The 26,064-nt window shown below is 39.5% G+C and overlaps 1 protein-coding gene and 1 pseudogene across 2 annotated transcripts; both read right to left on the minus strand.

Annotated features, from left to right (window-relative positions):
• Positions 1 to 5,166: 5,166 nt before the first annotated feature.
• Positions 5,167 to 25,750, minus strand: LOC117304635. Of its 2 annotated transcripts, none has more exons than XM_033789185.1 (2): positions 25,649 to 25,750; positions 5,167 to 8,672 (listed from the first exon to the last, which is right to left on the minus strand). In XM_033789185.1, the coding sequence occupies exon 2, from the start codon at positions 8,573 to 8,575 to the stop codon at positions 6,665 to 6,667; it is 1,911 nt and encodes a 636-aa protein (XP_033645076.1). In that variant the 5' UTR covers positions 8,576 to 8,672; positions 25,649 to 25,750; the 3' UTR covers positions 5,167 to 6,664. The 2 variants fall into 2 exon arrangements, with proteins under 2 accessions (XP_033645076.1, XP_033645078.1); XM_033789187.1 differs by lacking the exon at positions 25,649 to 25,750 and adding an exon at positions 14,094 to 14,362.
• LOC117304912 lies at positions 17,346 to 17,464 on the minus strand (annotated as a pseudogene).
• Positions 25,751 to 26,064: the final 314 nt, after the last annotated feature.

Raw genomic sequence — 26,064 nt, forward strand, 5'->3', positions numbered from 1 at the left:
AATCATAAGGCTATAAGCCTTGTGAACTTTTCCGAAAAAATCATAAGGCTATCCTTGTGAACTTTTCCGAAAAAATCATAAGGCCCTGTGAACTTTTTTGAAAAAAATCATAACGCCTTGTGAACTTTTCCGAAAAAAATCATAAGGCTATAGCCTTGTGAACTTTTCCGAAAAAAATCATAAGGCTTATAGCCTTGTGAACTTTTCGGAAAAAATCATAAGGCTATAGCCTTGTGAACTTTTTTTTGCAAAAATCATAAGGCTATAGCCTTGTGAACTTTTGAAAAAAATCATAAGGCTATAGCCTTGTGAACTTTTCGGAAAAAATCATAAGGCTATAGCCTTGTGAACCTTTCGGAAAAAATCATAAGGCTATAGCCTTGTGAACTTTGTTGAAAAAATCATAAGGCTATAGCCTTGTGAACTTTTCTGAAAAAAATCATAAGGCTATAGCCTTGTTAACTTTTCGGAAAAAATCATAAGGCTATAGCCTTGTGAACTTTTAGGAAAAAATCATAAGGCTATAGCCTTGTGAACTTTGTTGAAAAAATCATAAGGCTACAGCCTTGTGAACTTTTCCGAAAAAATCATAAGGCCTTGTGAACTTTTGAAAAAAATCATAAGGCTATAGCCTTGTGAACTTTTTTGAAAAAATCATAAGGCTATAGCCTTGTGAACTTTTATGAAAAAATCATAAGGCCTTATGATTTTTTTCGGAAAAAATCATAAGGCTATAGCCTTGTGAACTTTGTTGAAAAAATCATAAGGCTATAGCCTTGTGAACTTTGTTGAAAAAATCATAAGGCTATAGCCTTATGATTTTTTTCGGAAAAGTTCACAAGGCTTATAGCCTTATGATTTTTTCCGAAAAGTTCACAAGGCTATAGCCTTATGATTTTTTTCGGAAAAGTTCACAAGGCTATAGCCTTATGATTTTTTCAAAAAAAAGTTCACAAAAAATCATAAGGCTATAAGCCTTGTGAACTTTTGAAAAAAATCATAAGGCTATAGCCTTGTGAACTTTTTTGAAAAAATCATAAGGCTATAGCCTTGTGAACTTTTCGGAAAAAATCATAAGGCTATAGCCTTGTGAACTTTTATGAAAAAATCATAAGGCCTTATGATTTTTTTCGGAAAAAATCATAAGGCTATAGCCTTGTGAACTTTTGAAAAAAATCATAAGGCTATAGCCTTGTGAACTTTTCGGAAAAAATCATAAGGCTATAGCCTTGTGAACCTTTCGGAAAAAATCATAAGGATATAGCCTTGTGAACTTTGTTGAAAAAATCATAAGGCTATAGCCTTGTGAACTTTTTTGAAAAAATCATAAGGCTATAGCCTTGTGAACTTTTCTGAAAAAAATCATAAGGCCTTGTGAACTTTTCCGAAAAAAATCATAAGGCTATATAAGCCTTGTGAACTTTTCGGAAAAAATCATAAGGCTATAGCCTTGTGAACTTTTCCGAAAAAATCATAAGGCCTTGTGAACTTTTGAAAAAAATCATAAGGCTATGTATAAGCCTTGTGAACTTTTTTGAAAAAATCATAAGGCTATAGCCTTGTGAACTTTTATGAAAAAATCATAAGGCCTTATGATTTTTTTCGGAAAAAATCATAAGGCTATAGCCTTGTGAACTTTTCGGAAAAAATCATAAGGCTATAGCCTTGTGAACTTTTCCGAAAAAAATCATAAGGCTTATAGCCTTGTGAACTTTTCGGAAAAAATCATAAGGCTATAGCCTTGTGAACTTTTTTTTGCAAAAATCATAAGGCTATAGCCTTGTGAACTTTTGAAAAAAATCATAAGGCTATAGCCTTGTGAACTTTTCGGAAAAAATCATAAGGCTATAGCCTTGTGAACTTTGTTGAAAAAATCATAAGGCTATAGCCTTGTGAACTTTTTTGAAAAAATCATAAGGCTTGTGAACTTTTCTGAAAAAAATCATAAGGCCTTGTGAACTTTTCCGAAAAAAATCATAAGGCTATAAGCCTTGTGAACTTTTCGGAAAAAATCATAAGGCTATAGCCTTGTGAACTTTTCCGAAAAAATCATAAGGCCTTGTGAACTTTTGAAAAAAATCATAAGGCTATATATAAGCCTTGTGAACTTTTTTGAAAAAATCATAAGGCTATAGCCTTGTGAACTTTTATGAAAAAATCATAAGGCCTTATGATTTTTTTCGGAAAAAATCATAAGGCTATAGCCTTGTGAACTTTTCGGAAAAAATCATAAGGCTATAGCCTTGTGAACTTTTCGGAAAAAATCATAAGGCTATAGCCTTGTGAACTTTGTTGAAAAAATCATAAGGCTATAGCCTTGTGAACACTTTCTGGAAAAAAATGATAAGTTCACAAGGCTATAGCCTTGTGAACACTTTCTGGAAAAAAATGATAAGTTCACAAGGCTATAGCCTTGTGAACACTTTCTTGAAAATTTTGATAAGTTCACAAGGCTATCCTTGTGCACACTTTCTGGAAAAATTTGATATTTGATATAGCCCTGTGAACACTTTCTGGAAAAAAATGATAAGTTCACAAGGCTATAGCCTTGTGAACACTTTCTTGAAAAATTTTGATAAGTTCACAAGGCTATCCTTGTGCACACTTTCTGGAAAAATTTGATATTGATATAGCCTTGTGAACATTTTCTGGAAAAACTTGAAAAGTTCACAAGGCTATCCTTGTGAACACTTTCTTGAAAAAAATGATAAGTTCACAAGGCTATAGCCTTGTGAACACTTTCTTGAAAAAAATGATAAGTTCACAAGGCTATAGCCTTGTGAACACTTCCTTGAAAAAAATGATAAGTTCACAAGGCTATAGCCTTGTGAACACTTTCTGGAAAAAAATGATAAGTTCACAAGGCTATATAGCCTTGTGAACACTTTCTTGAAAAAAATGATAAGTTCACAATTTGATAAGTTCACAAGGCTATCCTTGTGCACACTTTCTGGAAAAATTTGATATTTGATATATCCTTGTGAACATTTTATCGAAAAACTTGAAAAGTTCACAAGGCTATCCTTGTGAACACTTTCTTGAAAAAAATGATAAGTTCACAAGGCTATAGCTCGAAATTGCTTGGTTTTCCTTTTGCTTTGCGAACTTACACGGTCGGCCATTTATGGGAGTCAAACATTTGAAATGGCCGACCAGGTAAAAATGAAATTCACTCAATTTTGAGGCATATTTGTGTGGATCATTGTATTCTACTTCTAAACCATCTTTCCAACCATTATGCATTTTATAGCAAACGGTTACAAACGCTTTTCAAAGACCAACTCGACCGGTCCAAGGCAACGTGTTCCTTTAAAGGGGAAGGGAATTTTTAATTCTGTGATGCACTCATTGCCAGTGGATATAGAGTTCTCGTGTTGATGGGAAAGTCTCTATTCTAACATTAAAATGGTGTTAATTGTACATTGTCATTCTAGTCAATATCCTTTCAGCTCAAAATTTGTCAACATCCAAAATATGATGACATGACTTTCAGAAAAAATTGGTCTCTACATTTGTGTACAGAATTCACACAACATAGTATCAATCCGCCAAACACTCTTTATTGGTATATTGATATATAATATATCTTGCTATAAAATATTTATGTAAATTTATGCAAATGAATTACTACAAATTTGTTACTACACATTGTTAGACATGTGAACAAAGCAACATAATTCCAACAATAGTTCCAACAATATGTACTCCTTTATAACTATACAAGTTGCATATAAATTGTGCGTAGGCCGGCAATTCCATGGAATATTAGTTGACTTATTTTATTATTATTTTAACACACTCCAGCTGCCGTGGCGATCCTTGTTCTACAAAGTGATACACGAAACAGCCGTCAGATGACTAAAGCACAAAGCTTGCCGTATAACAAACTGCAGCATTAAACGTGTTAAAAAGATAAACTTATTGAACACCACTTATTGAGCTATTGCCATAATGATCTTCCCAAATTATGTTCTAAATTTATTATTATTTTTATTCCATTGCTTCCATAGTATCAGAAAGATAAACATGATATGAAATAATCGTTGCGATTTTAAGGCGGGGGGGGGGGATTGTTTGATAATAAACATCCTATTCCCTGGTTCTTCCAACCAGCATCAATTATTCTTCAATAATAATTAACATGTCTGCCACCAAATATTCACTATTTAGATTGGTAGCATAAGAGGCTTGTCATGAGGAAACCTTTATAGGCAATTGAACTGCAGTGCCTGCTATATGGCCACTAGCACCTGGGTCAGTTCAAACAATATACAATTGTTGCACGCTGTCACGGGGTCCATGGCGTTTTTTTATGGAAAATGGAACCCCGAGGCGAAGTCGAGGGTGCCATTTCCCCTCGATGGTATACAAAACCCATGGACCCCAGTAACAGCGTGCAACAATTGCTTTGTTATACCTTTGTAAAATTGTTATTCCTCTTCTCGAAGTTCTGTTGTCATTTTCAAACATTATTACGACGGACTATTCATTGTTCAATAAGCAGACGAACAAGAAACAATTCCCTCGAACCCGTGGTTGTTTCGTACACAGCGCTGAAAATCGACCAACGCCGGGAACGATCAAGGTGAAGTACGCTTTTCATGTTAATACCCGGCCCGTCGCGAGCCATGTAACATGCGTATTTGGGCACGGCACGTGATTGGTTCTCGACCAATCAAACTTCCCAGTTTGTTACCGAGGTATAACAATGTCAAATGATCCCAAGAATATAACATGTTATGTTAATATAACATAATATAATATAATATAATATAATATAATATAATATAATATAATATAATATAATATAATATTATAATATGTTAACATTCAAAGGTGATTGTTATACCTCTGTGCAAACTGTGAAGTTTGATTGGTCGAGAACCAATCATGTGACGCGCAACAAAAACGCATGTTACATGGCTCGCGACGCGCCGGGTAACATGAAAAGTGATGTACACCGGTGTACATCACCTTGATCGTTCACAGCGTCGGTCGATTTCGCGCTGTGTACGAAACAACCGCGGGTTCGAGGAAGTTGTTTCTCGTTCGTCTGCTTATTAAACAATGAATAGTCCGCCGTAATAATGTTTGAAGATGACAACAAAACTTCGAGAAGAGGAATAACAATTATTCAAAGGTATAACAAAACAATTGTTGCACGTTGTGACTGGGGTCCATGGGTTTTGTACACCCTCGAGGGAAAATGGCACCCTCGGCTTCGCCTCGGGTTCCGTTTTCCCCCTTGGGTGTACAAAACGTCATGGACCCCGTCACAGCGTGCAACAATTGTATAATGGGCTCTCTTGTTTGAGATTGCCTCGAACTGGTTGCCTGCTCATGTGACAACCCCAACAGTGCAAATAATCATGCTTTCACGATTCGTTCTTAAAAGGGCAAGGGCACCAAGGCGTTTTCTCCATGATAAAGGTCATCTCTATAATGAGGACAGTTTTGGAACATATCAAGGGGCTCCAAGGCAACGACCAGGGGCAACGGAGTCAATTACCTCCGTGAAGCACCAGGCCTGTATATTAACATCAAAATGAAATGATTCAATTTTCCGGCATTTGGAGACTTTGGAACGCTTGGTGGCAGCAGACGGGTTAATTTCCATTGTTAACACAGCACTGAGCATGCGCGCAATTCCGAGAACAATAGTAAGTCTGCTGCCTCCTAGTGTCACAAAAGGTCTCCCATTGAAAAGTGCTAATTATTAATCATGTCGGTGCAGTTACATTCGAATCAACATGTTATTCTCAATATACGATCACCAGGGATTTGTAAACCACATTCAGTATAATGTCCATTGTTCAAAGGGGTCACATGACCTGTTTCTATCAAGCACAGCTAGACTTTACTCCAATGGGATACAAGGGAGAGGGGGAGTGGCGTACAAAGGGAACGGGGGGCTCTAGAACCTGTCCCATTCAGAAATTAACATTGCATGGGGTCAACACATCGTACTCGAAATATCTTTCAGAAATTGTCTTCAAATGGCAAATAACTAGTTTCATGTTCAGTTATTTTTTCAAGTGATATTTGAAAAGGTTTAACTCAAATTAATAGAAAAAGTGAAAATTTAAAGCTCCAGTAAAATGCCAGAAATTCAAGATTCCATCTTGTGTACCCTTCAGTCGACGTTGGCACATTTTTTATAAGGGTATTAAACCTTAAAGTAAATGCTGACTGTTAAAGCTTTCAAACAGAAAATCTTGCTTTTATAACGATATAACGTTTGCTTACCTGACATTTTGCAGGACACTGGTCACACGTAATGCAATTAATTTACATGGTATTTTGACTGGTACACTGTCCCCTGCCAAGAGAGTCCGGGTCTAGCTACTTTCGATTCTATCACTTTTATCAGCTCCATTATATCGGGCCACGCCTAGTTTAAAAGCTTAAGCTGACAACATTGCTTAACACATTTCTACTCAGTCAAAGGAGCCGGTCACAGAATGGTACTTTTTACATGGTAATTTTGGCTTGTGATCTTATTCTGGTAAGCAAAATTGTTTTGTGCTACTTTTCGTGCTACTTTTTGTGTGCTTATTCATGAAATCAAATACTGGTTTTCATTACATCAATTCCCCTTTTAATCTGGTCCCCTGTCTTGATCCAATCGAAGTGTGACGTCGGGCTAATTAATTCCCTGCCATGTTCAAACCATGACACCGCCTTGGGATTGTCCGTAAGGGGCGCCCTTCCCTGGGGTTTCCTGCCTCATGGAAGACACCGTAATATTGGAGTTTCTGTCTCTGACGACGAGTGTGTCAGTATTGGACCCTGCAGTGTTATCCTCGTCCTCCTCGGCTGGACACTCGTTGGTGTTGTTCGGCTTTCTAGAGGGCGATGTTCTCGAAGCATGCTCATCATCGTTTGGTGCAGTGTCTGTGTTTAGCGAGCTGAGATTGTCGTATTGGTGAGTCGTGAACTTCTCTAATCCCCGGTCGCCCGAATCCATACCGCCGACTTGTTCAGAAGTATTTGGTTTCAAATCAATATGTTGTGCGTTTACATTCATGCTCCCCTCATGTTGCAGGGGTTGTTGTGGGGGCAATGAGTTAGTCTTGTCCCCAGTCGCTACTATCGTTACCAGAGGATCGTCTTTGTTTTGATTTGCACTTGTTGATGATGATGATGACGGTGGAGCTTGCATTGATTTATTCTCCAACTGGCAGTTCTCCCCCCAGCAGCAATCAGACTGGAGACAGCAACAGGCGTCTCCTTGTCTGTCAGGATACCACATTGACGTCATGGAGGGATCGGAGCGACAACGGCATTGACCGAGACCACCGCTGCTAGCATCCAATCCCACCGCCGTCACTTTCTTCTTCTTGCCCCGTTTTAACCTTGCCGGTGTGGAGCCTGGACTCCGAGGGAGGGGTATGCACTCGTTGGACTTGGACAGAGTGGACGGCGAGATGCTCGGGGAGAGCTCCGTCGGAGAGTCGTCGAGACGGACTCGAATCGGTCCGTTCACGCTGCGAATCGGCGATAGCTTCATCGGCTGTACAAGAATAGATTTGGGTATAGCGCCCCCAGCGCGTAAACTCCCGTTGCTCCCTGCGCTACGCGGAGAGTCTATCTTCGGCAACACCGAGAAAATCGGTACCGGAAAAACGTCAGTGCTGTGCTCAACACAACTTGTAGGGATCACTGGGTTGTTGTGCTTTTTTAAATTCCGCGACGGACTCCCGGATTTACGTTCCGGGCTGTTATTTTTTGAATTCAAAGACAAGTCATTTTTCGCTGCTGTCTCTTTTTCGATGCTTTTTTGAAGGTCGCTTTCGGATATGAATTCCGCTGGTTCGACACTAGTCGGTCCGTGTACGAGTACAACGGGCGACCCCGGAGCGATGCTACCATTGTCATGGTCCGGGGCCACAATAGCTAAAGGTTTTACTCTTGGTGTTTTGATGTTGTTGCTTACCAATTCCTGATCTAAGCATGTTGTCGACTCGTTCGCAGCTGATTTAGGCGTGCGATAGTCGACAGCAGTATGTGAATGAAGCATGAGTGCAGTTCTGTTTTCGTTGTAGAATCTTTCCCTAGCTTCCTCCATAATCCGCTCATGTTCACTCAGAAGATTCTCATTCGCATTGTTCCGTCTCTTGTTCTTCTTATCCTTCGCCTCGCATAGCAACACGCATGCGCACATGATGAGGAACCCACCAAAGCCGATCATGACCGGACCGAAAGTCCGAAACTTGTATAGGTTTTCGTGTAACTGTTCGTTAACGACTACTTCGGTGACGTTGGCGTTCACTACAGTCTGACTAGCGATGTTCATGGCGAAGTACCCGCACACCGTCATGGCTATACTACCTAGGGAGATCATCACACCGACGAAGAGACAACTCGTCACGGTGTTGCAGCAGTGCTTCTGGCAGAACACAGTCCTCTGCTGCTGTTGCTGGACGCCACCAGACTTTGGGGACGAGTGGTTGGATAGTCTACTCGCCCTGGAGGTCGACGAGTGTCGACTTGCCACCGACCCATGCGGGGATTTGGGTGTCGCGTCACCCCCTACCACGGGGCCTGTTGGCAGGATTCCTCGTGGGTCGTCCATCGTTTGAAGCCCGGTTTAACTGTTCCTGGTCGACTTGGTCCGAGTGGGCCGTGGTGATCACGACGACGGATAAGCTCTACACGGGTGGAAGCATTTTCTGGAGAGAAACCAAAACCAAAAACAAAAGAATAAAAATACAAATCAATACTGTAGATTGTAGTTTCGGGAGTGTTTTTGCATATTCCCGCAGTTTCTCGAACACCTAAAATAAGTCAAACAAAACGGGATAGAGCTTTGGTGAATGTGTCCGTCAGTAAGCGTTCAAACCTGATATGAGGCAGACGGGCTCTCCCCCCCCCCCAAAAAAAAAAAAAAAAAAATAAAAAAAAATCCAACGAATTCCAAAGATTCTCAGCACACACTGAAGACACAAGAGTGGGGGGGGGGGGGGGTACACCATGGTCCAAGACTGCGGGACTTGCAATCATTAGGTTGTTGGTTCGAATCCTAATAAGCTAACCGTTGTTTTCACAATGATTATAATAAGTTTGTCGTCTAGTTATCTGAATCACAATTACTTGATTTGTGCAACTCAAAATCATAATATGTTAACCCAATGTTTGTAGGAGAGAGATTGGCTGTTGTCAGCTATATCTCCTTGTGTGCGTTTTTTTATGTCGTGTTTCCTTAAAGCCATTGGACACTTGCGGTACAGAATTTTATTTTCTTTCAGACTTCTTTTGAAATATTGTTCCATGAAATGCTTTACAAGGGTGGGTTTTCCCGTTATATTCTCCCGACTCCGATGACCGATTGAGCCTAAATTTTCACAGGTTTGTTATTTTATATAGAAGTTGTGATACATGAAGTGTGGGCCTTGGACAATACTGTTTTATACCGAAAGTGTCCATGGCTATTACTGGAGTGGAGCGACACTGTGGGTTTTCCCCATGTGTTGTCTATGGGCCCTTTTATTCAAACTTTCCTGTTTAAACATTGTGGGGTGCACCCCACAATGATAATATTTCTTATGTTTTTTTCATCAAATAAACCTCCACAAAATGGGTGCGTTCGTTTAGCTTCCCTAGGTCGACCCCAGTGTGTGTCGGCTTTTTTTTTCCAGGACAAACGTGGGTAATTATCTGCACACGTTCGTCCTGGAAAAAGAAAACGCCACACACTAGGGTCGACCCGGGAAAGCTAAACGAACGCACCCACTGTAGCTCTCGTTCGCCATCTGACAGACACAGGCAGACAGCCGTGTCATATATTGAGCGCTAAACGAGTAAGCTTCATCAACCTTCAAGAGAATTATTTGTGTTAATAATTAAATAAATATGGAACACGTGGTATACCAACCGAGCAAGGGCAGTCTAGATTGGATACCAACTTGATTGTATCAATGGACTGCTGTGATACAAGGTTAAATGGCACAGACGAAAAACCTCCGATAGTAGCAAGTCATCTCTTGGGTTGAAACATATAATCGCTTGGATCTTAATAACACTGGACACTATACAACCTTTATATAAAAAATGTACTCCTATATATGCATGATTTCTAAGTTTATCTCGTCTTTCCGTGGCCTAACAAATACTGTCTGCCTAGCGGTGTAATTGCACTGCTATGACGTCATTACAAGGAAGCGATGACAAGTATAGAGGGTTCCGAATAATGCGTGTACACGATCCGGCTATAATGTCTACACATGAAAGATCTATGATCTAATCCAGCCACAGTCGACTCTCGTTTTGACAGGATCGCTCAGACTAGCCAAATCACCTCTTTTTAAACAGGAACACTATTTTAAGAGGACATCAAAATAATATAAGTCTTGTTTAGCGCACGTTTCTACTGATAGGGGCTGAAGGCGCTTATGGAAAGACATGGAGCAAGGAACAGACATAAACATTCTAATTGACATGTGTATGCATTGTTTAAAGACACTGGACACTATTGGTAATTGTCAAAGACCAGTCTTCTCACTTGCTGTATCTCAACATGTGCATAAAATAACAAACCTGTGAAAATTTGAGCTCAATCGGTCATCGAAGTTGCGAGATAATAATGAAAGAGGAAAAAACACCCTTGTCACACGAAGTTGTGTGCTTTCAGATGCTTGATTTCGAGACCTCAAATTCTAAATCTGAGGTTTCAAAATCAAATTCGTGAAAAAAATAAAGTTTATAGTACCTTTCTGGATTTTACCCATAAACAGTTATATGTGTGTTAGCACTGTATACTCAGTACTTTCCCGAGTTCTTTGAAAACAAATATATACCCCCCCCCCCACCCCTCCATCATGCTCACCCCCACCCTACCTCGGATTCTCAGCCGGGGGGGGGGTGTAGAATTTATCGATCTGTTGTGGCTCATCCTCATTACTACACCGCTCGGCTAAGTCGCATCTCTCATCAGATCGATAGTTGTGACGTGGAAAGCTTTGATTCTTTCCCTATAGGGAGAGGCACTAGCACTATATATACATGTAGACATTTATTTCAGGGAATAACCGTAATCAGAGCATTGCATTATACTTTTCCCCTAAAACCCTTTTGATGACGATGCCACCATATTGATCGTGTTCCCTGTATCAAACAGCGGTAATGGATGCCAGTACTCATTGTGCAAATATGCACCAGACTAGTTGCCCTTCAAGCCTCGATTGGGTTACATCGATTTGAATGAGAAGAAATCAAGATGGCCGCACCCTCATCGTGGGACTATAGGCTACGTTATCTATTTCCTTTGTGTTTTGCACGTAAAAGAACCAAATGCACTACCGGTTCGTTCAAGAAACAACACTCATTGTGTTACCGCAAACATCTCTTTTCAAAGTGGTTGGAAACGTAGCTTTAAAGATAGAATATAATGATCCACAAATTTATGCCTCAAAATTATGTGGTTTTCCTTTTACTTCGTGAACTAACATGGTCCGAATTTTGGGGAGTCAACACGTGTTATATTATATGGAGACCGAGCTCACAAAGTTGACCACATTGTTTCTGGCAGTGCCTGCCGAGTGCGCCACAGTACCGTGTAAACCCTCATAAGATGATATCGGTCGCGTAATTCATAAAATCTTTAAAGCTTGTCTAAATAAGTGTGTATATTTGTTCGGATGGGACGTAAAGTCGTAGGTGCCGTGTTTTGTGTAATGCAAGTAAAAGAACCAAGTTACACTAATTTATCACCAGATAAGGGGTTTGCCCCCGGTGTCTGGTAATGGCTGCTGCGCCACAACACCAGTACCTGTAAACCTTATTGTGGTTTAAATAAAATATAGTCTCATTTATAATTAAACAGTGCGTAAACATGTGTAGATTGTTTTATCTGTGCCTTGCTCTATGTCTGTCCAAGCGCCTTCAGCCCCTATCAGTAGAAACGTGCGCTAAACAATACTTATCTTATGTTGATGTCCTCTTAAAACAGCGTTCCTGTTTAAAAAGAGGTGATTTGGCCAGTCCGAGCGATCCTCTCAAAACGAGAGTCGACTGTGGCTGGATTAGATCATAGATGCTTCATGTGTAGACATATAGCCGGATCGTGTACACGCATTATTCGGAACCCTCTATACTTGTCATCGCTTCCTTGTAATGACGTCATAGCAGTGCAATTACCCCACTAGGCAGACAGTATTTTATAGGCCCACGGAAAGACGAGATTAACTTAGAAATCATGCGTATATAGGGGTACATTTTTTATAGAAAGGTTGTATCTACATCTCTCTTCATTATGGCCTGTGTCAGCACTTCCAGAACCTGTAGAGTTTTTCCAAATTGTTTTTAATTTATCTGTTGATAAAGATTGGCCCTTTTCTTAATTTCTATATTTTTTTAAACTCAAATGTGCACTTCCAAATAATCTTGCTACATATAAATAGGTTTTTCTTAACATATACATATTTATTTTGCTCTTAATATTTATTATATTTTCCAAAGTTTAACTTTACTGTTTTTAAATGTTTGTTAAAGATTCTACTCCTATTTTAAGATTGGATTGATAGGCTTTCGAGTCACAGTGGTTAGGTTCACTTTTATTAATCCTGGCCATCTTAGAATGGTCTTGTCCTGTCTGTTTTTATAATTGTCTTGCTTGATTGCCAGTGCTCTGTCTCACTCAATCATTGGTTTACAATTGTTCTAGATGTCTTAAGTTTACATTCATTGATCTTATACTGTTATATTTCTTTATTTATATTTCAATATTGTATCTTGTACTGTTTGTTGAAATCTTGGCCGAATAAATAATAATAATAATAATAATAAGTCTATGGATGGTCGTTTCAAGATGAAATAAAAACCTGTTTTGCAGATGTTTTTGAAACTACTGGTTGATTGTAATGTTAACGGGGAAGGTATACGTTTGGTAATCACTCTAAAAGTTAAAGGCAGTGGACATTATTGGTAATTACTCAAAATAATTATTAGCATAAAACCTTTCTTGGTGACGAGTAATGGGGAGAGGTTGATGGTATAAAACATTGTGAGGAACGGCTCCCTCTGAAGTGGCATAGTTTTCGAGGAAGAAGTAATTTTCCATGAATTTGAATTGGAGACCTCAGATTTAGAACTTGAGGTCTCGAAATCATCTAAATGCACACAACTTCGTGTGACAAGGGTGTTTTCTTCTTTCATTATTATCTCGCAACTTTGATGACCGATTGAGCTCAATTTTTCACAGGTTAGTTATTTTATGCATATGTTGAGATACACCAACTGTGATCAAGGCTAGTCTTTGACAATTACCAATAGTGTCCACTGCCTTTAATGGCAATTGCAGCTTCCGATGGTATAAAGCATGTTGAGAAAACATTTCATTTTGAAAGTAATGGTTTTGTAAAAAAGATATTAGTTTTTATCCCACGACATTTGAATCTGAGAAGCGTTACTGCAGTAACACTTCATTAGATTGTGTACTTCCCATTCGGGATTATCTTTTCTGCACTCTTAAAGCCCTTATACAATTTCGGAACAGAAAAAAATAAAAGATCACAGATTTACAAATAACTTACAGGGTTTACAAAAGGTAATGGTGAAAGACTTCTCTTGAAATATTATTCCATGAAATGCTTTACTTTTTGAGAAAACATTAAAACAATTATCAATTCTCGACATTGAAACTTACGGATTTATCTTAAACACATGTCATGACACGGCAAAACGTGTGGATACAGGGGTGGGTTTTCCCCGTTATTTTCTCCCTACTCCGATGACCGATTGAGCCTAAATTTTCACAGGTTTGTTATGTTATACATTAGTTGTGATACACGAAGTGTGGGCCTTTGGACAATATGTTTACCGAAAGTGTCCAATGGCTTTAAATGAAGAAGAAAAAGAAGAATGCCGCAAAGTTTTCCCGTTCCCTTTGAACCATCTAGTTGAACCCTCTACTCAACAGTCAAGTCTTCAAAATAGGACAAGTCTCAGTAGAGTATGGTGAACCATACAGTGTAACGGGTGCTGCCTCAAGTTAGAGGTCATCTCCCTATAGCTAGCCACCCTCAGACGACCGCCCATCCCAGTGCACCTGAGACCATTGGGAATATGTTACTGACTGTACTTACTCGCTAACTTACCTCGTCTTCTTTCCATAGCAAAACCTTTCTTCACTTTGTGTTCAAGTCAGCCCCAAGCTCATCCAAATTGAATCCCTTTATCAAGGAGGTCTCTTCTACAAATATTAGTTCACCAAAGTGGTTTTCTTAAAGTGAGCACTGCCACAACATCTGCGACTCGATTTCTATCCTAGGAGTTATAAAATAGCCTGAACATCTGACGTCACACTTCGAGGCTCGTGAAGTACGCCAGCAGACACCAGCCGTGAGCGTACATCAGGATCCGTATACAAAAGCACCTTTGACCTCATTTTGTACATGTAAAACAGACGACTGAAAGAGCTGTCAAACATCACCTCGGACCAATCAAAATACAGCTATGGAAAGCTTATGCCACTGCGCGTTTATCAAATGAAATAATTGTCCAATGAAATCACTGGGACTGTAACACCAGTGCCTCACGTTATCCCTGCAGAAAACTACAGTGGGCCGCTACAAACAACACGACAACACAGCGAGTTGAGTAACGGCACTGAAGACGCCAGAAGGTCACGTAACAATGTAAAGACATTGTACCTTCAGAAGCTCTTTGGTATAATCTCCTTTGACGCAACAGTGGCTCCCAAACAATACCTCAATGCTTTGAATGCGATTAAAAAGATCAATGAGTTGAAATCCAAGGTATGCTAATCTGAAACAGATTAGAGCTAATTTTGTTAAGAGGCAATCTTGCGAAGAGAAGTACGACCGTAGTGAAAGTAGTAGCCTTTTGTCAAGGCCCTTGGTGGCTTGGGCAGCTGCATTAATTGTCACTTGACTCGCGCAATGGTCTGCTCCCCATCCGGTCGTTTTGGGATGCCAGCCTTTCGAGCCACAAATGCCTTGACAAAAGGCTAAAGTGACAGACAATCTGACGTCACGTTTCAAATGTTGTTATATTGGGTGCTTTCGTTTAGCTTCCCTGGGTCGACCCCGTTGTGTTGCATTTTTTTTTCCGGGACGAACGTGTGCCGATATCTACCAACGTTCGTCCTGGAAAAAGAACCTGCCACACACCGGGGTCGACCCAGGGGAGCTTAACGAACGCACCCAATATTAGGGAGGTTTAGCTGCACGTTACGCGAGCAAAAACGTGAACGTAAACTTCAAAAATGTGTGTTGTTAAAATCTAACGTTTTAAACATACGTGGAATTACCGTTTCTCACGTCAGGTACATACGTGCAGACGTGAGCATGCAATATACCTTAAAGCCGGCCTCAGGTCGACCTACGATTTTCTTGCGCCCGCAACAAACCGTCGGCAACGCGCAGACAAAATATGATGAGGTCAAAACAACTGTGAGAAATCGTGCTCCTGCGATTGGTTCCCGACCGTCGGGAAAACGTCTTTTTCCGATTGTCTTAAAATCGTCGCAGTTAGGCTCAGGGCACAATTTCATAGAGTTGCTTAAGCACGAAAAGATGCTAAGCACAACACAATTATGCTTACCAGAATAAGGTAACCACACAAACTACCATGTCACATGTACCATTCTGATTGGTACCCTGCTCATTTCTGCTTAGCAGAGAGTTGCTGGGCAATATTTTCTGCTTAAGCAGCTCTATGAAATTGGGCCCGCGTCGTAAATAATCGCCGACTGAAAAGTTCCCGATGCACAGTGGTTTAAGACCCAGACATCAGGTCCGATTTTTTTTTCTGGGATAACTACAAATCTTTGGTGACTTGAACAAGAAGAACTAATTTGTTGAAGAATTTTTATTTTTTTGAAATTTATGACCCTGGTTTTTTAAGGATTTGTAGTTCGTATATTGTGACATACGTTTATATTCAGCAAAAATCACAAACCCTTTATGTTAAAAAAAATACCAGGGTAGGCATATACAAATTTTTTGAGAAAACAAATATTGTTTTTAAATTACCTGTATAAGTGACCTTTCGCACTGTAGAAAATTAAATACGGACCGAAGTTTTGATGATACGGCAAAAATGCTTTGAAATCTTCGACTAAAATGTCACAAAATGCTACTTATAAAAAAAAATACCGCCACACATCTTTAAAATAAGCCATAAAGGGCCTGGACGAAATGCTAAAAATATGTAATAGATTAGTAAAGTAACCATTCGTTGTGGCTAGAAATTCACGGTAAATTAGCGAAAATGAGTTTTTATTCCTGAAAATGAGAATTTTCAAAAAAGCAATTGTTTACATCGCAAAATTAAGGAAAATAAACAAAAATCAAATCGTTGGATATTTTCCCAATCGGGCACCAACGGCCAACATATTTTTTGTATTTGTTTCCATAAAATGATAGAGTGACTACTTAGCTTTGAAAATAAAATAGCGCCGAAATCCCGCAAGATCGCCTTCACTCCCAAAAACTAAGTTTTCAGAACGCTGTTTTTAACCAAAAACATCGTGTACATTAACATTACACACGGAAGATATAGCGCCCTCTGTTGACTTCAAAACCACATCATCAAAATTGTCACAATAATTCGTGAATCACGACACGGATCGATAAATTGTGGATTATTTTAATGGACAACCACGTTTTATCTACCTAAAGATGACATTGAGACATGCTTGAGATATTATAAAGGTATTTTTGACCGATTATGAAGGTATTTTGACCGATTATTGTACAGAAACTTGTCGATGTCGGGGTCACATAGGGTTTTAAACCACTGTGCGATGGTCTTATCTCAGGTGCAGTGTGATCCTGAAAAGTCAGTCGCTGACTGTTTTTTGTTGGCCGGCTTAAGTGGCGACATCACCCGGAAATGACACAATTTCTGACATTCATGTTCACGTTCCCGCGAACTTACCCCACACATGGTGTGAACATACATTATTTATTTGCTTATCATCCAACGGCAATTAGCGTCAATAGAATGTTGAATATGAAACGAGAAGAAATGTTCAGTTTTAGATGTTGGAGGTAAACACCAAAAAGGGGAAAACTCAACCAATCGGGTTTGAGGCGGGAATCAAACTGGGCCCACAGAGGTAAAAGGGAAACAAACCACCAATGAGCCAGCCTGATTCCCTGTTTTTGTTGTAACTACAAACCGATCACCAACGATTAGTCGATGAGTGTTTCAGAACCAAATAGTAGACAGTTTAGAAAGGCCTTATTATTAGCACAGGAAGCAACGACTTGGTTCATTTTAAAAGGTATACATCTATTCTTTTGCCCGCCCTAGGGGGGGGACAATTTTAATGGGTAGAGGAAAATTAATTAGTTATTAATGTTTACAAAAAATGATAAAAAAGCCTACGACACCCGGTATTCCCTAGTGGTCTCCCATCTCAGTACTGACCGGGCTCGACGTTGCTTAATATCGGTGATCGGACGAGAACCGGTGTATTCAACGTAGTATGGTCGTAGGCGATGAAGAGTAATATTTTTACGTATTTATAACTTTTTTTGTGATGACGGATTATGAATAACTCAAAGTAAACTTGTTGCAAAATGTTCACATGTGGCATGAAAAAAAATACAAAAGGCAAATCATAACGTATGAGCCCATTGGGCCTGCATTAAGCACAAATATAATCGTGATAAATCCTCATGCGGAAAGACTAGCATGAAATTTCTTCCTTGATAAAAACAGGATTACCAACCAAATTTCCATTGTGGCATATTGCTTGTTACCGGTGTTCAGCTGTTGTTTGCTTATCATGAAAATCACGTGGAAATGTTGTTGGTAATCCTGTTTTTATCAAGGCAAACATTTTATGCTAAGCAAATTTGTGCGTAGCAGCTCTATGGTATTGGGCCCAGGTAAATTGCCATTGTGAACATTATTTACCAAGTAGGCCTCGATTACCGAAAACAATGGGTTCTCCTAGTCAGTCTGCTGCCACCTAGCGTCCCAAAGTCTCACATTCATTGGTTTGAACTCGTTTGCATGAAGTGGGCGTGGCTTATTTCGGAATTAGGCGACTCTTAGGAACAACATAATTGATTATAAAAACATTCCCTGGAAAATTTGTACAGGAAGCAAATTTATACAAGCTTTCCATGAACTTTGATCGAACACACTGCCATACCTTTTTGTTTTCTGTTTGGACTACTTCTTGTTATTCATCCTTGGTCTTTCTCCTATGTTCTTTTGTTTTGCTTGTCTTTGTCAACCAACATAATTACATTGTGTTACACCTTTAAAATGAAAAATTGTAAATGACGAATTTGAATAATTCATTTAACATTATTATACAATCAAAAAGCCCGTAAATTGCTCCTTCCTGCCCTTACACTAAGATAACAATCACATCGTTCTTTAATCTGAGGCAATACTATCCCTAAGTGGCATGCTCTCTGTCAACTTACAAAACCGAGTCGGTGGAATGGGTCTCGTAGCTTCAATGTCTTATCAGTAGAGAATTTAAAGGTAAGAAGGAGCGAAGGGGTTGGATAAAGACGAAAAGCACGATAGCTCTGGATAAATATCCCCAGACACTTCCGTCTTATTCTCCATTCCTATAGTGAATTTATGCTCGATTATTTTTGGGGGGTAAGATGCAAGATGCAACCAGAAAGTATATAAAGTTATATAAAGGCAGAAAATACTGTTTGACAAAATGAACTTTCCGAAGCAAAATTTTAGTGGGGACACCAGCAACGACAATGCAAACCAAAAATAATGTAATTTTGTGTGGTAACTTATTTCTGGAAAGGGGCCCATGGTATTAAAAAAGCTGTCCATAAGGCAGAAAATACTGCTTGACAAATTTCTTCGCTTAGCAAAAAAATTAGTGGGCACCAGCCACAACAATTATGCAAACTTAATGTACATTTGGCTGGTAACTTATTTCTGGTAAACAACTTGGTAAGCAACAAATGTCTTTGCTTGGCAAAAATTTAGTGGGTACCAGCCACAACAATTATGCAAACTTAATGTACATTTGGCTGGTAACTTATTTCTGGTAAGCAACTTGGTAAGCAACAAATGTCTTTGCTTGGCAAAAATTTAGTGGGTACCAGCCACAACAATTATGAAACTTAATGTAAATTTGGCTGGTAACTTATTTTTGGTAAGCAATTTGGTAAGCAACAAAATGTCTTTGCTTGGCAAAAATTTAGTGGGTACCAGCCACAACAATTTTGCAAACTTAATATAAGTTTGGCCTGGTAACTTATTTCTGGTAAGCAGTTTATGTACTAACACTAACAGGCTTTTTGATTATTGGGCCCTGGGTTGTTGATGAGACTGTACTACTGTGGGTGTCCAATATAAACTGAAATGGAGGGGAGCGAGAATAAGGGACGGAGGGGCGAGTCAACAAGACTGCGTAGCTATAATGCCTGGAAGAAAGGTTGAGTTTATACTGATCTAGACGGGGGGGGGGGGGGCCATGTAAGACAGCTGCAGGGTTACACTGGGAAAACTTTCAAAGAACTCCAGGGACCGTTTTCCAATATTGGTCTACTCCTGCTTTGGCCAGGTTTATCAATAATGGGGCGGTGTTTGTGCTTGTGGTCATGGACAAAAAGGACTCCACACTCGTAGGCATACTCAAAATGCAGGCCACAATATTATCAATTACCCTGCAGCAGATAAATGAATAATGGACAGCAGTGTATATAGTCCCGAACCCATTCCATGAAGTGGGGGACTAGGGTAAAATATAGTACGCTAAGTACGCTAAGAGCAGCCTGTGCGGGTCCAAGAAGCCAATCAGCTCATACCTCTAATAGAGATCAGTGGCACAAGGCTCACTATAGTTATGGATCGTGACATTGGGTGCGTTCGATTAGCTTCCCTGGGTCTACTCCGCGGTGCATGCTTTATTCGGGTGAGCCCCTGACGAGAGCTAGTCGAACGATCACCTAGCCTCTCGTGGTGAAGTCATGCACCTCGGGTCACCCCAAGTGACCCACTCGATAAGCAGGGCACTGGGAGTTGACCCGGGTGAGCCCCTGGAATGACGTCAAAACTATTCAAACGTACCGGGGGCAGACCGGGGTCTACACAGGGAAGCTTAACGGACGCACCCCATTGATAAAGCGACATTTTTGGACGCTTGGTGGCAGTAGACTTACCAGGTAAAATCCATTAATCTCGGCAATGTGCACACGCGCAGACCTACGTAAAAGTATGTTTGTTTTTTAGTAAAAATTACGTCAACTACTTCAGACATGCCCATACTGAAACAGCTTTGATCCAGTACTGAAAATGCAATAAGTCGTGTATAATGCACAACGGGTTTACATGTCCTTTGCTATGCAATTAACCAACAGCAAACTTCTCCTTTAATTAGCTTATTAGATAACACACAACGCAGTCATGTATGGGTTTACTTATAGACCAATTTCACGCTCTTTAATCCAATAAACCAGGGCTCACTGCTGAGATATAAATAAATGGATTCCTTCATCACATGAATTAAAATAGACTACGCGTTTGGTTGACAGATTTCGCTGGCCCATAGCTAGTTGTATTACGTTGTGTTGTCAAGTTGTAATTGCAAAACGAGTGAAGACGAAACATTGATTAGCAAACACCGGGAAACAACTATTAATTAAATCTAAAGCTCTAACTACCATCCTACCATCATCATTCAAAGTAGGCTACTGACATGTACAGTTCAGAACCTTCTAGGATGCATCATATGCATTGAGTGCATCACTATTCCCAGCACACAAGTATCTCCACAATGCACCAATATGCCCGGCCCAAGGACCTAGGTATTCAGAAAGTTACATTCATTCATTTTGACCCTATCGTGAATAACGCCAGATACCGGCCTTTACCTGGCTGCCAGATGCACCTTTGACCTTACATACGAATATTCTGTGGATAGGTATACTGTGTGTTAACAAAGTGTGGACCTCGGAACTAAAGAGGTTGCTGGCCTTTACCTGGCTGCCAGATGCACCTCTGACCTCACATGCCATACAACGGTGTATGTCTACTATAATGTGAACTATCACGGTCGGCCATTTATTTGACTCCCATAAATGGCCGACCGTGTTAGTCGACAGGGTAAAAAGAAAACCACGCAATTTCGAGGCATATTTGTGTAGATCATTGTATTCTACTTTTACAATATCTTTTTCAAAGACCAACTCAACCGATCCAAGGCAACGTGTTCCTTTAAGCATACTTTTACAATGTGTGGATCTGATATCTAAAGAGGTCCACACAGTGTGTGGACTTTTGAAACACAATGTGGACTTGCACAACTCCATACACTGTTTAGCGTTGAAGAATATGTTTTTTTTTACGCAGAAGGTACAAAGGATTGTCCACAGAGTGTAATGCAACACGGAGTGTATGCAATGTCACAGATAAGAGCAAATTTTTGTTTATAACGTGGGAAACAAACAGCGCTCTCTGCCATTTGTTTCTGCGGGTATAGACTGCCTGCCACTGGTCCTGAAAGCCCAACCTGACATTTTTCATAAGGAAAAAAACAGCATCTAAAAACGGGCCTGTTTTAATAGTAAATAAAGCCTTTTCAACCTCATTCACAGGGGTGATCGATCGAAATGGTTGAGACCTCTTGCCATTGGCCACCACGCCGAGGCCACGCATAACTCTCAGCCAATGATAGGGATTCCCATCTGAGTCACACTTTAAGGCTCATGGATAACGCCAGACACCAGCCTGACCGGATGTTGCCAGATGTACCTTTTCACATTCATTTCACACGGAGACTCCCAGTCAATTCACACGACTATACCCATTATAATGGCGCTGTTTGTGATAATGACGTCACCCCGTCACAAGCAAGGGGCCCAATCGGCTGACAGTTCCCTAAACCAATTACGCTTTAAAATATTGGGCACTGTCTTCATCAGACAGCGATATAGAGGGTGTCGCTTCCTCATTTTAGCTTCAAAAACATGAAAGGCTAGGGGCTACATTATGGAACATGTTTTTTCCTTTTCAAGTTATACAATGTGGTACATAACACGATGTTTATTTGAAATGATTGTAGGTCTGCTGCCCTCTAGTGGCAGAGCTTTCAAAAAGTCTCCCATTACAATATGCGCTGAGTAAGGATGAACATGCAACCAAAGAGCAACACTTGTTTAAAGGCATTATGCTCCTTTATAACTTAATAAGCCTGCACTAATTTGGATTTTGCATCACTTCAAAACCTAAGGAAAAACTGTTGTGCCCATCAGTTCCCGACGCAGATTTTTTACGCCCCTGGTAAATTCGGACATCAACAACTTCCCTGTCTATCTACATGATAGCGATGCAACCTCGAGTCCATATTATCAAGTTTACGCATTAAAATTCGCCTCATCAATTTTTCACCGGGGACGGGATATATACGTGGACAGCTGGTTGGCGTGTTCTCACCAGACTAATGCAATTTCTCATTAATAAAAATTCTAATATTATTGTTTCAAGTGGCTTTATTAAGTTACAACCGAGCGAGCTGTCGACATCGAAAAGGAAGGTATCATTATAAGCAAACGAGAGACAAGAAAACCTTCATGGCAAAAAAAAAAAAAAAAAAAAAAAAAAAAAAAAAAAATCACACTTAAAGGCAGTAGACACTATTGGTAATTACACAAAATAATTATTATCAAAAAAAAAACCTTTCTTGGTAACAAGTAATGGGGAGAGTAAAGTGCTTACGTTGCCAGCATCTGTTTTGTTAGCAAAAACCAATTCTGTAATATTCCTTTAATTGTGTCTCGAGTCATGTCCCTGAAGTCTCCATAGAAACAACGTGTGGGCACTCCATGAAATACGGACTGATGGAATTTATACTCCAAAAAAGTGCAGACTGCACAGTACATATTTCTTTTGAATAGCCTTTTATTATCAAGTGTAGCGTGGCTTGAAGTTCAAGAGGCTTAGGCGGGTCGTCGCCTGATTTACCCGTACACTAATAAAGCCTCACAGAGTACGGGCTTAAATTATTCCCCTATCGCATGGAAAGGGTAGAGCGCACTTAATTGATAGATTTTTAAGTAAAGTTATAATTTGTCACGACGAACTGATGATAAGTGTGCATGGAATACATTCAAGCAGTAATTCCGTAATTCTATTATGGTAATTTCTTAGATGGTTTATATAATATAGCATTGTTCCGGCCGGTGGCGGAAAGGGGTACGGGGTGGGGGGTGGGGTGCGAGAACCCCATCCCGTTTGACAACCGTGTTCTTAATTTTCAGCATATGGCCTGGGGGAGTGGTTGAGTAGGTATACATACACATTCAAACCGGGGACCTATTATGAAAGAGGACAACAGAGTCAACGGTTCGGGAAAAGGTCCACAGTTGGGAAAACGTGTACAAAGCCATTGGAAGCTGTTGAAAAAGGAGTATCAACTAAAGAAGGACATTAGGAAGCCTGCTGTTACAGGCGTATGCACTTTTTTGTGTGTGCATTTTGTTCAGCCCATACCACTCCCAAAACTGATGGGGCAATTGGCCCGGACCCCGGTTCCTATATATATAGGAGGCAGGGGTCGATTTCACAAAATAGTCCTCACTTAGGACTAGTCCTCACTTAGGACTAGTCCTATGAGTTATTACAAACAGCTAGTCCTATTAAAGTTAGGACGACTAACTCGTCGATTCCTTTGTAATATGCACCCAGACCCATTTTTATTTGGGGGTCAGACTAAAGACAACCCCCTTACCTACATTACTATAACATTTCTCCAAAACTAAGGCATTAGCAACCTGCATCATAAACTTTCGTTCCACATTACAGTAACATCATTTAGTTCAAACAAACTATTCAAGAATCTATTTTGAGATATTACATTATAGTTCATTGTTCTTTATAGTTTAGTCTGGAGTTCTTCTTTTTTTCGTTTTTCGAATTCAATTATACCTTCCCGGGTTCGTCTATTTTCTACTACATCTTGTACAAAAACTAAGAAATATGAACCGTTCACAGCTAAACATTAAGTGTCTTATCATTATTGGTACCCCTTATCCCAACAAGTTGCAAGTGTGTTACGCTTCTCCTCAAATTTTGGTGCACAAACATATATACTATCGAAAGCTACTTCTAACCGATTAAGTTTGATTGACATTACTTTTGAGAGGGATTACCAATAGTTTACCTTCCCTTAAAATCGTAAAAAATATTGGGAGACTTTGGGACGCTAGGTGGCAGCAGACTTACCAGGTAAATGTCCATTGTTTACGTAGTTCTGAGCACGCGCACATGACCGAGAACAATGCATTTTACCAGGTAAGTCTGCTGCCACCAAGCGTCCCAAAAGTCTCCCATTACAACAAACTGTGTAACAATAGCGCTTCTCGAATATAAATTATAAAAGCTGATATCTTTTGCATACTCAAAATGCTCTATATATACTATCAAAAGCTACTGTACTTATAACAAAGTAACTTGTTTATTGTCATTAATTTTAAGAGTGATTACTAGTCGGTTACAATCCCTTTAAATCATAATAAACAGTACAACTATAAGAACAAACTATAATATGTAAACAGTAACGCTTCTCGAATTCAAATTTGGGGCGTAGCTGATACCTTCTCACATACTCAGAAAGCTAAATTCTATCGAAAGCTGCTGAAACTGTCTTACCAAATAAATTTGTTGTTGTTATTAATGTTAAGAATGATTACAAATCGTCTACCTATAAATCATAATAATTATTCTCAAAAATAGCAAGAAACTGTGTATAATAACGCTTCTCGAACAAAGTTTGGGCACTCTATGTCTTTTTACAAAACCACATCACTTCAAGTTAAAGGGCTTCTCAAATTGCTTTATTTCTAAAACTCTAACCAAATAGCTGTTTAGTACCATACATTTTAAGATTGATTACCAGTCGTTTACCTTCCCTTTAAAGACACTGAACACCCGTTGGTAATTGTCATAGACCAGTCTTCTCACTTGGTGTATCTCAACATATTTTATGCACCATATAACAAGCCTGTGCAAATTTGAACTCAATTGATCGTCGAATTTGCGAGATAATAATGGAAGAAAATAAACCATTGTCACACGAAGTTGCGTGTTTTCTTTAGAAGCTTGATTTTGGGACCTCAAAATCTAATTCTGAGGTCTCGAAATCAAATTCAAATATTTTAGTTGAAAATTACTTCTTTCTCGAAAATTACGTTTCTTCAGAGGCAGCCGTTTCTCACAATGGTTTATACCATCAACAGTTCTCCATTACTCGTTACCAAGTAAGGTTTTAATGCTAATAATAATTTGAATAATTACCAACAGTGCCTTTTAATAAAGGCAGTGGACACTATTGGTAATTACTCAAAATAATTATTGGCATAAAACCTTACTTGGTGACGAGTAATGGGGAGAGTTTGATAGTATAAAACATTGTGAGAAACGGCTCCTTCTGAAGTGACATAGTATTTGAGAGAGAAGTAATTTTCCACGGATTTGATTTCGATACCTCAGATTTAGAATTTGACCAATTGAGCTCAAATTTTGACAGGTTTGTTATTTTATGTATATGATGAGATACACCAAGTGATAAGACTGGTCTTTGACAATTACCAATAGTGTCCACTGTCTTTAAGAGTGATAACCAGTCGTTTACATTCCCTCTAAATCAAAATAAATCACCAACATCAATCAACTGTGTCATAATACCACTGACCTTGAGTAGATGTTTCGACCCAGCAATAGATGCAAGTTTCTAGGTTGACATGACTGCTCCCTGTGACCTCCAAACTTGATTATCACAACAATAATTTCCGAATTCCCTGAAAGAGAGAGAGACAAAACACCGAGGATTTAATAAAAATAGCATCATCCATCTCGCTCTGTATAGGGTAGGACTACACATTTTTTCTATCTTAGTAGTGTACACATCGGTTATAGTGCTCCTGCTATCCGATGGTTTCTAACCGAACGAAAAGGTCAACATCCGGGACCCTAGGGTGTTCACCATAGTAACGCCTTGATAAGTACCCATTCAGGCATTATGGCATTTGACGCACATGGCATTACTCTTCAAAACGGTGTGTTGTTATTTTTTGTTTTTTGTTTTTCTTTTTAAATAAGCCTGTAATA

The sequence above is a fragment of the Asterias rubens genome, chromosome 21 (assembly GCF_902459465.1).
Source record: "Asterias rubens chromosome 21, eAstRub1.3, whole genome shotgun sequence".
Taxonomy (NCBI): domain Eukaryota; kingdom Metazoa; phylum Echinodermata; class Asteroidea; order Forcipulatida; family Asteriidae; genus Asterias; species Asterias rubens.